General features: G+C 39.3%; 1 protein-coding gene across 5 annotated transcripts in view; it reads left to right on the forward strand.

Annotated features, from left to right (window-relative positions):
* FBXO16 (F-box protein 16) overlaps positions 1–13,689 on the forward strand; it is a 74,378-nt gene that overhangs the window by 30,012 nt on the left and 30,677 nt on the right. For 3 of the 5 annotated variants that reach the window (XM_059889279.1, XM_005209865.5, XM_010807724.4), the window contains exons 5-7: positions 2,738–2,902; positions 6,644–6,876; positions 8,708–8,810. In XM_059889279.1, the coding sequence (XP_059745262.1) occupies positions 2,738–2,902; positions 6,644–6,876; positions 8,708–8,810 (501 nt within the window). Of the gene's footprint in view, positions 1–2,737; positions 4,230–6,643; positions 6,877–8,054; positions 8,287–8,707; positions 8,811–13,689 lie in introns of those variants that run through there. The other 2 variants (XR_808131.4, NM_001078119.1) reach the window with 2 other exon arrangements.

Here is a 13,689-nt window from a genome sequence, read left to right on the forward strand (position 1 = left end):
TTTGTAGTAGCAAAAGGTTGGAAACAATGGAAATGTCTGCTAATAGCAGACTGGTTGCAACCATCTCCGCAATCAATAAAAAAACAAAGGTGCAGAATTGTCCTACCATTTTGGAAAGAAGAAAAGAATGTACCCATATTTGTTAACCTTCTGGAATGGCACACAAGAAGCCAGTCACAATGGTTGCATTCAGGAGGGAAATGAGTGGCTAGATGACAAGGATGAGAGAGGTTTTTTTTTTTTTACTTTTTTTTTTTACCATGTGCCCCTTGGTATCTTTGTATTCAGTATTGATGTACACATATTACTTATTCTAAAAATGAAACAATTTGTTTAAAAAATAAAAGCATAGTGTTTTAAATGCCCAGTAATAGAGTATCATTCAGCCATATAATGAATTATTAGGCAGTCATTAGAAAACATGTTTTGGAAGAACAGAGATGCTTATTATGTGTAAAATGAAGAAAGCATGATTTTAAATTGCATGCAGTTTCCCAATTTTGCTTTCATATATACCTGAAAAACAGAAAGGAAAATAACTCTACCAGCTTGTTAATAATGTTTGGTCATCTCTGATTGACAGGGTTCTTGGTATTGTTTTTTCTTCCGGTTTCTCAGAATTTTCCATGTTTTTCACAATGAGAATGTTACCATTCCAGGGAAATGTGATACGAAATAGCTAATCTTATCATTTATGTGTACCATATGTCATTCTTGGTAGATTTCAGCGTCGTGTTTTATTCCCAGAACTGACTGTGAGGCAATTGGTCTTTAGCTAGATTCAAAGTAAACAATAAAGTCATTGCACCAAGATGAGCTTTGAGCTGTTTAAAAATGTGGTGGGGATTGTCTTACAATTTTGAAAGCTCTTACCTACCCTCAATTTTCCTCATTCCTGTTTAGTTTTAAACAAAAAAAAGCAGCAAAAATCAAAAACAAAGCAAAAATTTATCTACCTCCAGTGCAGAGGGGGAACCCCAACTTAACTACCCGGGTCTAAACCAGATCTAAGTCAAAAGAGAAAAAGGGTGAGAATTAAGAAAAACTTTCTCCCCATCCCCTCCCTCCCAAACTCCACATCTTGATTGAATTAACTACCCATATGAGGATTAAGGGCAGTGCAGTTTCATTCTGGGTTGCATAAAGTGGTTGTGATCTCCGTTTCTGCCTGCAGTGTTGTATCAGATCCTCTAAGCCTTTTCCTCCATCTAGATCCTGAACCTACTATTTCTCCTGATTGTGCCCACTTCTGCTTCCCTCTCCCCTACATGTCTTATCTTCAGCCCATAAAATAATCCTGGATGTAATCAGAACTCCATACACAATGGATGGAAGGAGGGAGGAAGAGAGACAGATAAACAGATGGATGGGTAGCAAGTTCCATTACAGAGTGTTCTTCTCCTTTTGGGGGCCCTGAAACATTATTTATTATTGAGTTAACCTTGAAAAAGAGGCCAATTTCCAAGGATGAAATGAATGTGAAGATTAGCTATCATCTCTGCAATTCCTGATAAGAGACATGGAATGCCTAGTCTCAACTTTATATATGGACTTGACTCTAGTTTCTACTAAGACTTATTTAAAACCTGGAATAAATTATTTTAAACACGACTACACATAATAGGGTCACCTCCACTGTTTGCTGGATGTATAGGATTGACCATAATGCTATGAAAATGGAATGTACTGAATACTTAAAAAAAAATTATTTATTTGGCTGCACCAGGTGTCAGTTGCAGCACGTGGGATCCAGTTCCCTAACCAGGGATCAAACCCTGGCCCCCTGCACTGAAAGCATAGAATCTTAGCCACTAGACCACCAGGGAAGTCCCCAGGATAAATACTTAATGCTCTATTGAATCTTAAAGGCTATTTAGGACACACCAATATAGTATTAGTCATTGTGTTCCCTTTATAAAATTTATATTTAGTTAAATCATAAGAATGGAGGGAAAACAGAAGAATATCATGAAAAAAATAAGCAATGTACCAACCGGAGTTTCTGTAGCCTTCATATAACTTTCATATGCAGACTTCCAGAGATCTTTAGAAAGTTCCAAAGTCTTATCTGAAGCTTAGTTTCCCCATTTGCAAGGGGACAATATTAATTATACTGCCCTTCAGGTTGTGACGAGGATGGTTAATAGGTGCTCGATAAATATTAGTTGACTTGGATTCTGTCTGAATTAACATTTAAAAAAAAGAAAAAGCGGTACAGTGCTCTGTGAGAAGCTGGAGGGATGGGATGGGGGGGAGGTGGAAGTGGTGTTCAGGTAGAGGGGACACATGTATACTATGCCACTGTATGGCAAAACCATCATAATGTTGCAAAGTAATTATCCTCCTATTAAAATAAATAAATAAAAATTAAAAAAAAAATCCTCCTGCCTGGTTAGGAAGCACTTCAGGTAGGAGGTAACTTAGCTGTGATTTGGAGGAAAAGGACCAAAAAGAAACTAGTTGTGAATTCCAGGCCTGGTTTATCTAGTTAAAATTATGTTTGCTCTGATTCATTCATGGGCTTCCCCAGTGGCTCAGCGGTAAAGAACCCGCCTGCAATGCAGGAAACACAGAGAAGTGGGTTCGATCCCTGGGTCAGGAAGATCGCCCTGGAGGAGGTCACGGCAACCCACTCCAGAAAAAAAAAAAAGAAGTTCTCTCAGTACCAGGGTGACAGCTCAAAACCTAGAGAAAGTGGACATATAAACTGAATAGTTTTTTCACATTGTTTTTCCAGGTGAGCTGGCATTGGAAGAACTTGACTGAACTGGATCAGCTCTGGATGCTAAAATGTTTACGGTTTAACTGGTACATCAATTTCTCCCCAACCCCCTATGAGCAGGGTGTATGGAAGAAGCATTATATTCAAATGGTCAAAGAACTCCATGTTACCAAGCCCAAGGTAAATTTGGGAAAAGAAGCAACAGAATTACTAACATCAGCTACTTAGGAATTCTGGAACTAAGTTGGGGAAGGCCTTTGGTTCAAAAGAAATATACCATGACTACAAAATTCCCTTGTTCTAAGAACTCAACAGCTCTTTTCAAGATATCCATGTTAGTTGAAAGTCATCTGACACAAACCACAGTTCCACCTAGGTTAGGACTTGGAGCTCCTCATTCTCTCTGGATTCCTGGATTTCTGTGTCTCTAATGCCTACAGAACACAATTCTGACACAATTCTGCACATTCTGTGGGTAATGTGCAGTATTTATTACCTATGGGTCATCAAATTTTACTTAACCAATTCAAGTTTTCTGTGATTCTACCAGGCAAACTGAAGTTTATGTTTCTATCACTTATAAAGAAAAGTTTTGCAATAAATTAGTAATTAGGAAAGGGCATAATGGGCATATTAAAATTCTTTTTACTTTAGAAACTAGCAATGTAAAGTCCTTACATAGAATCATAAACAGTAAATAATATGAGCATACATTTTTCTAATGGGTTTCTATGCATTATAACCAATGTTTATGTTCATTCTTATAGTCACAGTTAATTAGATAACTTATGGGAAATTTTTATGAGCTTTTTCTTTATGGCATGATCTATATACATGCAGAGTTGTGCATCGTTTTGTATAATAGAAGAGTTCCTGAAAATTATGTGTAAATTAAAATTTTTTAATTATTTTTAAAACCACAGGGATTTTTTTTTATAGAAAAGCTGCAGTGAGTCCTTTTTGAATTGAAGAATCCTTTTGAAATACGAATAGTTGGTTCTTAATATGCTCATTTACGTTTCCTGTTATTGTGTTTACTTGAAGTAGAAACCCTCTACATTTAATATAGTAATGAACTGCATAATTAATACTGTTATAATTACAATGATAAAAGCAGCCTTTCTGATTTCAATGATGGCTGTTCTTCATGAGAATTTCTTTTAAAAAGAAAAATTTTCAGTGCAGTGGTAGAGGAGTTATTTTAAAAATTATAATAGTTATGACTCCTTTTATCACAAGGCTTTCCTTAACTCTCATTCAAAGTCACTCATAGGCAGGGAAAGGCTTCATAGCTGAAGCTTGGGCTGTTCTGGGGCAGAGGAGAGAAAAGTGATTAACCAGGTTGTAGAATGAAAAAAGGTTTTGAATGGGGAGGGAGGAGGGAGGAGGGTTCAGGATGGGGAACACATGTATACCTGTGGTGGATTCATTTCGATATTTGGCAAAACCAGTACAATATTGTAAAGTTTAAAAATAAAATTTAAAAAAATAAAAATAAAAAAAGAAAGAAAAAAGGTTTTGAGTATTGTATGTAATACTGATTTTAATACTTGGTCTTCAACAATAACTCTTTTTCCAGAAACTATTTATGCACTTCCCTGGTGGCTCAGATAGTAAGGAATCCACCTGCAATGCAGGAGGTGCAGGTTTGAGCCCTGGGTCGGGAAGATCCCCTGGAGAAGAGAATGGCAACCCATTCCAGTATTCTTGCCTGGAGAATCTCCATGGTTGGAGGAGCCTGGTGGGCTACAGTCCATAGGATTATAAAGAGTCCGACATGACTGAGCAACTAACACACACATATTTTAAAATAATGAATAGTTCTGATATAAGAAAATTGACAAATTGTTGCTTAGTATTTAATTTCTTTAGGGAGTACTTTGTTATAGTAAATTTCAGTTTTTCTATCAAAGAAAAAATTGGCAAATTAAACCCAGTAATATATAAAAAAAAGAATAATGTATGATGACCAAGTGGAATGTATCCAAAGAGAGTAAGGTTGGCATAATATTCAAAAATCAGTCCATGTAATTCACAGAATAAAAGAGAAAAGATATATGGTCATTTCAATATATGCAAACAAAAGCATTTAAAATTTTTTCAACATTTGCGATTTTAAAAAGTCTCAAAAGGCTTTGAGTAAAGGGAACAAATTTTTTGTTTACTTAACAGAAAAGTCATCAGTGTTCATTATTATCTATTTTGTTAATTGGTCAATATATTGTACTTTTCAAAATTAATGATGTTTATTTATATATATAGTTACTAGCATTCATGCCTAAATTTTATCCCCTGAAACTGCTTTTTTATTATCATGTATTCTTTATTACCAGTGGTAATAAAAAAAATAAGATGGACATTCATTTCATTTTTCTGAGTTTATATTGAATGAAATCAATTTTTGCTGGAAGAGGTCTTGTTTAACACCTAGTCTATGGAGAAGGAAATGGCAGCGCACTCCAGTGTTCTTGCCTGGAGAATCCCAGGGACAGGGGAGCTGGTGGGCTGCCCTCTATGGGGCCGAACAGAGTCGGACACAACTGAAGCGACTTTGCAGCAGTCTATGGCCAAGGACACAGACTTGTTACCACATAGTTACCACATTGAATACGAAGTACTATTCTGTAATAGAAATATGTACAAAGAGCAGTTGAAACAAGGGTAAGAAACTAACTGATTCTGCTTGCAGGAACTTGGGGAATTTTTAAATTTTCACAAACAATTTAAGCAAACCAATTTACTGAGCAAAGCTTCCCTAATCTCTTAAAGAACAAAAATTAAGGCTTTAATGGCTTCTTAATATAGCAATACCTCTTCCCTTAGGCTGCAACTGCATAAAAACCCTTATGAATTTTATACACACAAAAAACAGACTTTCATTTTGGGCAATTAAAAAATAGACTTTCAAAAAAAAATAGACCTTCATTTCCCAATTCTTTGGAAATGGCTAAAGTTTTGATAATTGATAAAATCTATAGTTTACCCCTGCATAATGGAAATTGTCTCTGTGTTTTAGATAGGTAGGACAGGGTACTGTTTTTAAGAATGTATATGTTTATAAACAAATTAACTGCAGTTGTGGAATAACTGTATAATGATATGGTAGGAGAGGTGTCAATACAGGATAGAGAAGTTCATTGTGTGGGCTTGAAGCTGGAGAGTCCTGGATTCAAATTCTGAACCTGTATCTTACTACTTTTGTCTTAATAGTAGTAGTGGAAAAATTAATCAGTTTATCCTACCTTCAGTTTTCTCTTCTGTAAAATGAAAGTAGTTATGATTACCTTTTAAAGTTATTATGAAGGTTAAATAAAGTAATGTAGGAACAGGAATTTCCTGGTGGTCCAGTGGTTAAGACTCTGTGCTTCCAACGTAAGGGGTGCAGGTTCGATCCCTGGTAGTGGGAACTAAGCTCCCGCATGCCTCACTGTATAACCCGCCCCCCTCAAAAAATAATAATATGCAGGAATACTTCCTGAGACAGTGCCTGGCACATACAAGTACCTCTGGGTTGGTGCTTCTGTAATCATTGCTACCATTATCAATGCCATCATGGTGATTATGATAATGCTGATTTTCTTAAAGCATTTATTTATTTATTCATTTTTGGTTGCAAAGGGTCTTCATTACTGCCTTTGGGCATTCACTAGTTGCAGAGAGCAGGGGCTATTCTCTACCTTCCATGCTCAGGATTCTTATTGCGATGGCTTCTCTTGTTGCAGAGCACAGACTCTAGAGCTCTGGCTCAGTGGTTGTGGCACACGGGCAGGTGGAATCTTCTTGGACCAGGGATTGAACCAGTGTCCCCTGCGTTGGCAGGCAGATTCTTAATCACTAGACCTCCAGGGAAGTCCATGTTCTTTGTTTTATTTTTGTTTTTATTACAGTGTTTTGAGAACAGAAATTATTTTCTCCTTCTAGACACCTCCAAAAGATGGGTTTGTGATCGCGGATGTTCAACCCATTAGAAGCAGTTCTCCAGAGGGAAAGCTGTCTCCTTCATCCGCTTTCCGATCCTCTTCCTCTTTAAGAAAGAAGACCCACCCAGGGGAGAAAGAACTCCCACCTTGGAGGTCTTCTGACAAGCATCCAACTGATATCATTCGCTTCAATTACCTGGACAACTGTGACCCCATTGAACACAGCTGGCAAGGGTAAGAACTGTGCCCTTCTCCATCTCTTTCCTTTTAGAAACAATTTACTGGCTCTTTGGTCTATGAAAAGATGAAAACAGAAGCTACTGTGAAATACAAATACTTTTCACTGGTGGTGGTGGTTTAGTCACTGAGTCATGTCAGACTCTGTGCAACCCCATGGACTGTAGTCCACCAGGCTCCTCTGTCTATGGGGACTCTCCAGGCAAGAATACTGGAGTAGGTTGCCATTCTCTTCTCCAGGGGATCTTCCCAACCCAGGGATCAAAACTGCATCTGCTGCATTGCAGGTGAATTCTTTACTGCTGAGCCACCAGGGAAGCCCCAAGAAGCAAAAAGTGATTGAAAGTAAATGAACCTTTATTGGTAAATTTGACCTTTTCTTTAGGATTTGTTTGCATTTTGTAGCTGTAATGCTTTCGTTACAGCTTCTTTTAATATTTTAATACCTCAAATTCCAATCCAGCACCATAGGGTTCATTATAGTCTTTTCCTTTTCTGTATTTGCGCCTCCCTTCTGTGACATTGATATACATACATATATTTGATTATATATATTATATGATTATATATGATATATATGATTATATTATGTATATTATATATGATTATATTATATATATGGTTATGATTATATATGTACATACATAATTTTGTATGGGCTTCCCTGGTGGCTCAGAACCCACCTACAGTGTGGGAGACCTGAGTTCCATCCCTGGGTTGAGAAGATTCCCTGGAGGAGGGCATGATAACCCACTCCAGTATTCTTGCCTGGAGAATCCCCATGGACAGAGGAGCCTGGCGGGCTACAGTGCATGGAGTCACAAAGAGTTGGATACAACTGAGCGACTAATCACAGTACAGCATAATTTTGTATAAAAAATATATTATATGAAGTATACACATAGAGAATATATTTACTTAACAAATTCTGGAAGTAATTTCTGAATTGCTAACTCATATCATTGTCAAAACAAATTTGCTAACTAGAATTCAATGTTTGTTTCTGGTTCATTTTGCCTTTAGCCTGAGGGTATATACTCATAATAATAATAATGTGGATCTATACTTTATCCTATTATATGCAAGCATTTTAAAAAACAAATATTAATGTTAATACAAACAATAAGATTACTGAAAACAGTTTAAGATGTCTTTGCCTGTGTTTTTGTCCTTAGGATATGTTCTACTAAGGCTATTCAGACAAATGACTGTGTTTAAAGTCCCATGAAGTTATTCCTTTGTGTGGGGTAACACCATCAGCTGTTTTTAGATTTTTGGAATTTTTTTCTTTTATTTCATAATTTTGAGATGGTTCCAAAGTCAAATATACAAAACAAAGTGTATCTGGAGAAGTCTCCAATACTGTTTCGTGTTCCTAATTGGATCACAGGGGAATCCTACGGATAGGTAACTATTTTTTAAAATGTCCTTACATTTAAAAAATCATAAAGGAGGGGAGTGGGGCGGATGAAAAAAAGATAAACAAATACAGACACATGCTCCCCTTTCTGAAAGAAATGGTGTCACACAATACATACCACTTTATCCCACTTCTTTCTTCCTGTAACAATATATCCAGGAGCTCACTCCACAGGTAAATAAAGAAATACTCTGGCCTCCTTTTTACAGCCCACAGTCCTCCATTGTGTGGATGTGTCAGAGTTTATTCAACCCCTTCTCTATTGATAGACACTTGGCTTGTTTCCAGCTGAGTGAAGATAATCTTTTAAACCACAGGAACAACAAAATCAAATAGACAAACAGCTGTGCCAACCACCAAAGCTTTAAAATGGTATTTATAATTTTCCCAATGCTCTCCAATTAACAGAAGAAGGAAAAGACATGAAATGACCCCAGCTTTCAACCGACAGTCACGTGATAAGAAAAATAAATCACAGGACAGATCTAAACTAAGAAAAGCACAGTCGCTGGTAAGTATTGCTTACAAAACATCCCCACCCCCGCAATGTTAATGAAAAACGCTGAATCTCTATAGTCCTATTCTTGAGATTGATTTCTTTTTTTAATGGGAATCATCAAGTAATGGTTTAAATTCTGGTCTCTGACACTGACTGGCTAGCTGTGTGACCTTGAAGATGCCCTTTATTTAATCTCTCTGAGCCTCGGTTTTTTTAAAAGCTTGGATGGATTGATGTGTGTGAATCTGCTTTGAAAACTATACAATTTAAAGGAAGTATTATTATCATTGTTTCTTTTTCTGTGAGTCCTTTGGGGTCAGAGAGGGGAGCCTATAGAAATTTCTCTGTAGAAATTACTTATCTGTAGAATGTAAGTTCCACTGACCTAAGAAAAAGGTATTGTGCTGTGCTCAGTCGCTCAGTTGTGTCCACCTCTCTGCGGTCCCATGGACTGTAGCCCACCAGGCTCCTCTGTCCACAGAATTTTCCAGGCTAGAATACTGGAAGGGATTGCCTTTTTCTATTCCAGGGGATCTTCCTGACCCAGGGATCAAGCCCACCTTCTCTTGCATCTCCTGCATTGGCAGGAGAATTCTTTACCACTCGCACCACCTGGCAAGCCCAAGAAAAAGATATTGAGTTGGCCAAAAACTTCATTCTGGTTTTTCCCTAACATCTTATGGAGAAACCCAAATGTTTTGGCCAGCCCGATACGTGTTCCGCAGCTGTTCTGTCAGCAGTGGAACATGATGAGAAAAGTGCATTCTAAATAGCTTCAGGGAAAAAAATGAATTAAGAACCTTTCTTCCCCTAATTAAAAAATAGCTAATTGACAACCTAATAAAAGTCAGTGGTTGTGACTAGGGAGCATTATTATTTCAGAGCAGAATTTCCCAAATTGTGGTTCTGTACCCCCAGTGGATCCCTTTCAGCACATATGAGAGTCTTTGGAGCCAAGTAGAAGGGAATAAGGGTGGAATAAAAAGTTTCCATTAGTAGTACAGATTTAGAAAAAGGCTGCAGATACACACTAAAGGAAAATTAATATCAAATGGGTGTCAGTTGGGAGAAGGATAAGTGTGTACTCATGAATAAATCACTTTTATAGCTCTCCTTTAAAGCTTAATTACTTTCTGTTTCAATGCATTTTCAAGTGTTATGTTCCAAAAAGAGAGAGAGAGAGATGAGCTTTTTGGAATAGGTTAGTCTATATTCTGAGGAGACAATCTGGTTGGACGGGATGAGACTTATCACAGACATATGTACGGAGGCCCAAGGGAATGAGGAAGCTTAAAATAGAGCAGTAAAATTGTCAGTGAAAACCATTAATTGGGAAAAATAACTATGAAGTTTATCACCCGAGCCACTCAGGCATGCGGCCGCCTAGTTGCCGGCCCCTCCTCAGCCAGAAGTGAAGAGAAATCTGGAGGAGAACAGGGAATTTGCAGGAAGATAAAAGTTGGTGACGTATGCTTACAAACTATGAGCACAGTCGGACGTTTCTCTGGCTTAAAAAAACAAAACAAAAATCAAAGGCTAAACAGAAACCCTCCCTCTGGGTTTTTGACATGGTGACATCTGTCACCCTCTAGCACGGCTTGCTTAAGTTAAAATAGTCATAAATTAAAGACTTCAAAAGTTGTGCTCATTCAAGCTGAAAGAGAAACCAGGGCAAAGTAAACAAGGATGGAACACCATTAAGCTATGAGTAGGTGAAGTGTGCGATTATATGGACCTACTTGTGTGTGTTATTTTCTCAGTCATGTCTGACTCTTTGCGACCCCATGGACTGTAGCCTGCCAGGCTTCTCTGTCCATGGAATTCTCCAGGCAAGAATACTGGAGTGGGTTGCCATTTCCTCCTCCAGGGGATCTTCCCCATCCAGGGATCGAACCTGGGTCTCCTGCATTGCAGGTGCGTTCTTTAAAATCTGAGCCACCAGGGAAGCATACTTGTGTGGTTTTTGTAAATGTGCTAATTAAAATCACTATTTCTGCTTAATTATGATAGGGAACATTACGACATAATTAAACCCTCTAAAAGTGTTTGACTCCACATTGGTGTCTGTGATGTGCATGCATGCTCAGTCTTGTCTGACTCTTTGCGACCCCATGAACTGTAACCTGCCAGGCTCCTCATTTCCATAGAATTTTCCAGACAAGAATACTGCAGTGGGTTGCCATTTCCTACTCCAGGAGATCTTTCAGACCCAGGGATCCAACCTGAGTCTGCTGCATCTCCTGCCTTGGCAGGCAGAGTCTGTACCACTCTGCCACTGGGGGAGCCTTGTGGCTGTTCAGGCCACAGACTGTGGGTAGCTAAGGCCCCCTCCCTCCACTGCGCCAGTTTCCACCACCGCCCACCACATCCCTCCCTCGGAGGAAAGGGGCAACCTCCTACATGAGGCAAGGTGATTGTGAAAATGAAATACTAGCTATGGGGCCTGAGACAAGAGGAACTGGGTTTTGAGGAAATTCATTTAGGGGACATAAAGAAAGTAAGGAGTAAATAAAATCTGACAATAAAATGGATAATGAAGGACCTACTGTACAGCACAGGGAACTCTGCTTAATGTTATGTGGCAGCCTGGATGGGAGAGGGGTTTGGGGGAGAATGGACACATGAATACGTATGTCTGAGTCCCTTTGCTGTCCACCTGAAGCCATCACAACATTGTGAATCGGCTGTACTCTAGTGTAAAATAGAAAGCTGAAAACGAAACAGAAACGACAAGTGCAGCTGTGGAGAGAGTGTGGTAGACACAGCCCAGGTGTGATTAAAGTGGAGAAAATCACAGATTCATTAGATAGAAAGTTCTTGCATCATTTAGACAGGTTTATCTAGGAAGATTCAGGAGGAACTAGAGAAACAGGGGAGCTGGAAAAACTTAGGGGAAAGCCTTACAAAGCCAGGATGAGGAGGACAGATCACCAGCGCCCAGGGAGGACCTGAGGCCTGAGCACTGGCGTGCACCCTGCCCCTCAAAGTGGGAAGAGGCATGTGACTCTAGGAGAGGTTAAAGCTTTGTGAGATGGGGCGGTTAGAAGACAAACAGCGCGGGTGTGAAGGACAAAGAACATTCCTTTGAATATCCCCAAACTTTTTGGCACCAGGGACCATGTTTCATGAAAGAGAATTTTTCCCATGAATTGGGGAAGGGGGCATGGTTTCAGGATGATTCAAGTGCATTACATTTATTGTTCACTTTATTTTTATTATTATTACATCAGCTGCACCTCAGATCATCAGGTATTAGATCCCGGAGGTTGGGGACCCCTCTCTCGGCTCTCTCTCCAGGGCACGGCTATCAGGTCACTGAGGCATCGTCACTGTTTGCCTGTCATTACTTAGAATGAGTTATTAGAGTCCTCCCTCTAAACAGAAACATTCTCAAGGAAACAGTTTCAAATCTGTGTGTATTGCTGTGAGTTGGTGATGTTTTCTACTATTATTAGGTTTGAGTTTCAAGGGTACCTGATTCCCCTTTTAATTCTAGCACTGCCTCATCATAGCTGCTTCACTGAACCACCTTTTGGTGTGAATCCTTGATAGAAGCTAGGCTTCCCATGTGGCTCAGTGGTAAAGAATCCGCCTGCCAATACTGGAGACATGGGTTTGATCCCTGGGTTGGGAAGATTCCCCTGGGAGACGAAATGACAACCCACTCCAATGTTCTTGCCTGGGAAAATCCTATGGACAGAGGAGCCTGGCGGGCTACAGTCCGTGGGGTCCCAAAGAGTTGGACACGACTGAGCGACTCTCTGTCTATTCGATCACTGATGCTTTATCATTTTGAAGGTGATTTATTAAAATTATATAAACATCAAGGTATGTTCATTACCATTAGTTTTTTGTTGTGGTGGTTGTTTGTTTGTTTTGCTTTTTGGCCACACCATGTGGCACATGGGATCTTAATTCCCTGACCAGGGATTGAACCTCTGACCCCTTGTATTGGACGCCCAGAATCTTAACCATTGGACCATTAAGAAAGTCCCATCATTAGTTATAATAAAATTCCAGACAGAACAAAGCCATGAAAAAATATAAGCACCACGGGACAGCCAGGTGCCACCTTAAACTTCAGAGATTTTCCCATCTTGAGTAAACACATGAAAAAAATACTTTAAAAAAATCTTAACAGCTGGCCCCATGATTCCTTTTTGGGAAGAACAAGGAGGGAGCTGTCTCCTTAGGGGAAAGCCACTAAGGAGCAAATGCTACAAGCACCTGGACTCCAGGAGAGGGAAAACCTGCCAGGCTGGAGATTAGAGGGGAGTGGGGGCAGAGGGCGGAGAGGAAAGAAATAAGACCAGGAAAGAAAAGCCAGCCGGATGGAGGGAAGCTAAGCCCGGGCAGGGGAAAATGAAAGTGTTAGATGGTAACCCAGCCATTCCCAATCAAATTTGTTCCCTATTACTGGGATGTAAAAAGCCTGCTTTCCATCTCTTTAGAAAATTATACTCAATTTACACATGGAAGCAAGATCTCAGTAGACTAGAAACCAAGAAAGCCCTTCAGGACTATTTACAAAAACCAAGGTGGGGAGGGCGGGACTTCCCTGGCAGTCCAGTGGTTAAGACTTCACGCTTCCAAGGGGTGAAGGTTTAATCCTTGGTAAGGGAACTAAGATCCCACACACTGAGCTTGGCCAAGGAGGGGGGAAAAATGCTATCCTTAAAAATAAAACCAAGAGGGGTGGGCTTTGGGCTTCCCAGGGCTGGAATTGGGACCCAGCTGAGCTGACATCTTGTTTTTTGTCTGTTTTTTGTTTTTCTTTTTTTCCTACCAAGTTAAGTATAAAAACAAATACCTTTTTGTCTCATGCTCAACTTTTTTTCTTGAAGGTTAGAAGTCCTCACTTTCCAGGTTTTGATTTAGCCAAGGATTTCAA

This window comes from Bos taurus, chromosome 8, assembly GCF_002263795.3.
Source record: "Bos taurus isolate L1 Dominette 01449 registration number 42190680 breed Hereford chromosome 8, ARS-UCD2.0, whole genome shotgun sequence".
Taxonomy (NCBI): Eukaryota; Metazoa; Chordata; class Mammalia; order Artiodactyla; family Bovidae; genus Bos; species Bos taurus.